We start from the raw sequence: 2,233 nt of genomic DNA, 5'->3' as shown, positions 1-2,233 counted from the left end.
TGGACGGCAATTTCTCAATTGACCGACCAGCAGCAAGCTATCACCAGCATGCTCGCTTCCATGACGGCCCGTTTCGAAGCGCTCTCCACCGTCCCGGTTGTCCGCTACACGGCCGCTTCGGCACCGACGTCATCCGCCTCCCCATCCGCTCCTCGACCTGTCCCCAAGTTCGCTGAGCCGCGCAAGTTCAACGGCAGGGCAGACCAAGTCAAGCTCTTCCTCTCGGAGGTTGAGGCTGGTCTGTACCTCCAGCGCAACTCGCTCATTGAAGACCAGGAGAAGATCCTGTGGACCTCCGGCTACTTCGCCGACGGCAACGCCAAGTCCTGGTGGCTCGGTATCCGTGACAGTCCGACTATGGCCCACCTCCTCACCTCCTTCGCGTCTTTCAAAGACGCGTTCATCTCCCACTTCGGCGACCCTCACGTCTCTGCCGCTGCGCTCGACAAGCTCAAGTCACTCCGCCAGACCTCCTCCTGCGCCACCTACGTTGCCGCCTTCCGTGAGCAGCTCCCGTATGTTGAGCTCACTGAAGCGACCAAGATCGACATGTTCAAGGCCGGTCTCAAGCCCATCATCCGCAACCTTATGGTCACCATCCTGGACCAGCCCACCGACTTCGACAGCTACGCAAGCATCGCCATCAAGTTCGACCACGAGCAGTACCGCGCTCAGAAGGAACTTCAAGTCCAGCGCCAGACCTTCGCCCCTTCCGCTCCTTCCTCTCCCGCTCCCTCTTCGCAGCCATGGCCCTACCCCGCCTATGCTCCCGCACCCACTGCCGTCGCTCCGCCTCCACCTGCCGCTCCCGCTCCCATCGCCTCGGTCTCCTCGGATGTTGTGCCGATGGAGATTGACGCCCTCCGCCAGCAGCGCCTCCCCTCGCAGATCTCACCTGAAGAACTGCAGCGCCGCATCGACCTCAACCTCTGCCGTTACTGCGGTGGAGAGAACCACAATGCCGACAACTGCCCCAACAAATCGTCGACCGCTCGTCTTCGCGATTTGCAGCGCCGCGCTCAGCAGAACGCCCTCCGCTCCGCTCCTGCTCCCAAGGCTTAGTGCCTCCTCGCTACGTCCTCTGTTTCATTTTACTTGTTTTATTAATTCCTCTCGTTTAATCTAACCTCATGTCCCTCTCTCGGTCTCCCGCCTCCCATCCACACGCTCACTCTCCCGCTGTCATTACAGCGTGGCCCTTCCTCCCTTACTATAGGACTCTTAATGGCTTTCGGTCAGAGTCATCTCGTCTCGTCTCGTCTCATCTCGTCCTACCTCGTGCACATAGACTTTGGTCTAACGCCTCTCCCCACTATAGTCATGGTGCTCAACGGCTTCGGTCGGCACTGCCTCGTCCCACTCTCGCATAATGGTGCTAAACGGCTTCGGTCGGCACTACCTTGTCCTTTCCCGTCCTTGCCATAGTTCATTGCCCCTCGGTTCGTACTTGTTTATTTCACTCGAGCCAACCCCTCGCCATCATTTGGATTGAGGCCTCCACAACATCCCCTCCGCTCCCTGATTTTTCGATATTTTTTTTCCTCTCCCGCTCATCCTTCGCTAGGGTCTCGCTACGCTCGCCCTTAAGAGGGGGGTACTGTAATGGGCGCTTCGCGCGCCATTACTTCGCTTACATAATCGTACTGTACACGTCCGTCGCGCGTCCTCGACGCGCTCCTTGTCTTCGCAACGCCAGTACTACGCGGCCCTCACGCCTAATCTCACTCTTTGACCCTCTGAGCGACCGCCGCGCGCCTCGTCTCGTCCGTCTCGCGCCGCCGCGCATTACATCGTGGCGGCTCGAACCTTCTTACCAAAACAGGCAATCTGTGGCAGACATACATTCTGGCACTGCGCCCGCGGCTGGCTTGCTCGCACTCTCGTCTCGCGCTCTCTCCATGACCAGGACAAACTGAACGACCTCGTAGGATGGCTGCGCAGAGCGCAGGACGGCTTGGCGACATTTACGTGAATGACACCTGTGCGAATTCCGACTGCAGGCTCCGCTTTCGAAAGCGCCGGCCCTCGGCTGCCAGTAGTGGCCGCCCTGAGATCTGCGACCCTTGGTAACCGCAAAGCGGAGCTTTCGCGAGCTTTTAATCAACGCAGAACTTCCCAGACGTCTCTTCCTGTAGATGGGGCATCTAATTAGTGCACTAGATCGCACGGCGGGGGCAGAGTTGGGCAGTAGGAGTAATAGTGTGAGGAGCATACCGATGCTGCTCATACCAAG

The 2,233-nt window shown here is 58.8% G+C and overlaps 1 protein-coding gene across 1 annotated transcript; it reads left to right on the top strand.

The window, feature by feature from the left end:
* Positions 1 to 252: 252 nt before the first annotated feature.
* Positions 253 to 972, top strand: TRAVEDRAFT_105578 (uncharacterized protein; the record flags this gene model as incomplete). The annotated part of the gene is made up of 2 exons (XM_008047714.1): positions 253 to 687; positions 853 to 972. Coding segments are annotated over 2 exons (555 nt in total), but the record flags the coding sequence as incomplete, so codon positions are not given.
* Between the last annotated feature and the right edge of the window lie 1,261 nt (positions 973 to 2,233).

The sequence above is a fragment of the Trametes versicolor genome (genome assembly GCF_000271585.1).
Source record: "Trametes versicolor FP-101664 SS1 unplaced genomic scaffold TRAVEscaffold_168, whole genome shotgun sequence".
Lineage (NCBI taxonomy): Eukaryota > Fungi > Basidiomycota > Agaricomycetes > Polyporales > Polyporaceae > Trametes > Trametes versicolor.
The sequence above is the reverse complement of the archived record's forward strand: the minus strand, read 5'-3'. Positions and strand labels throughout refer to the sequence as shown.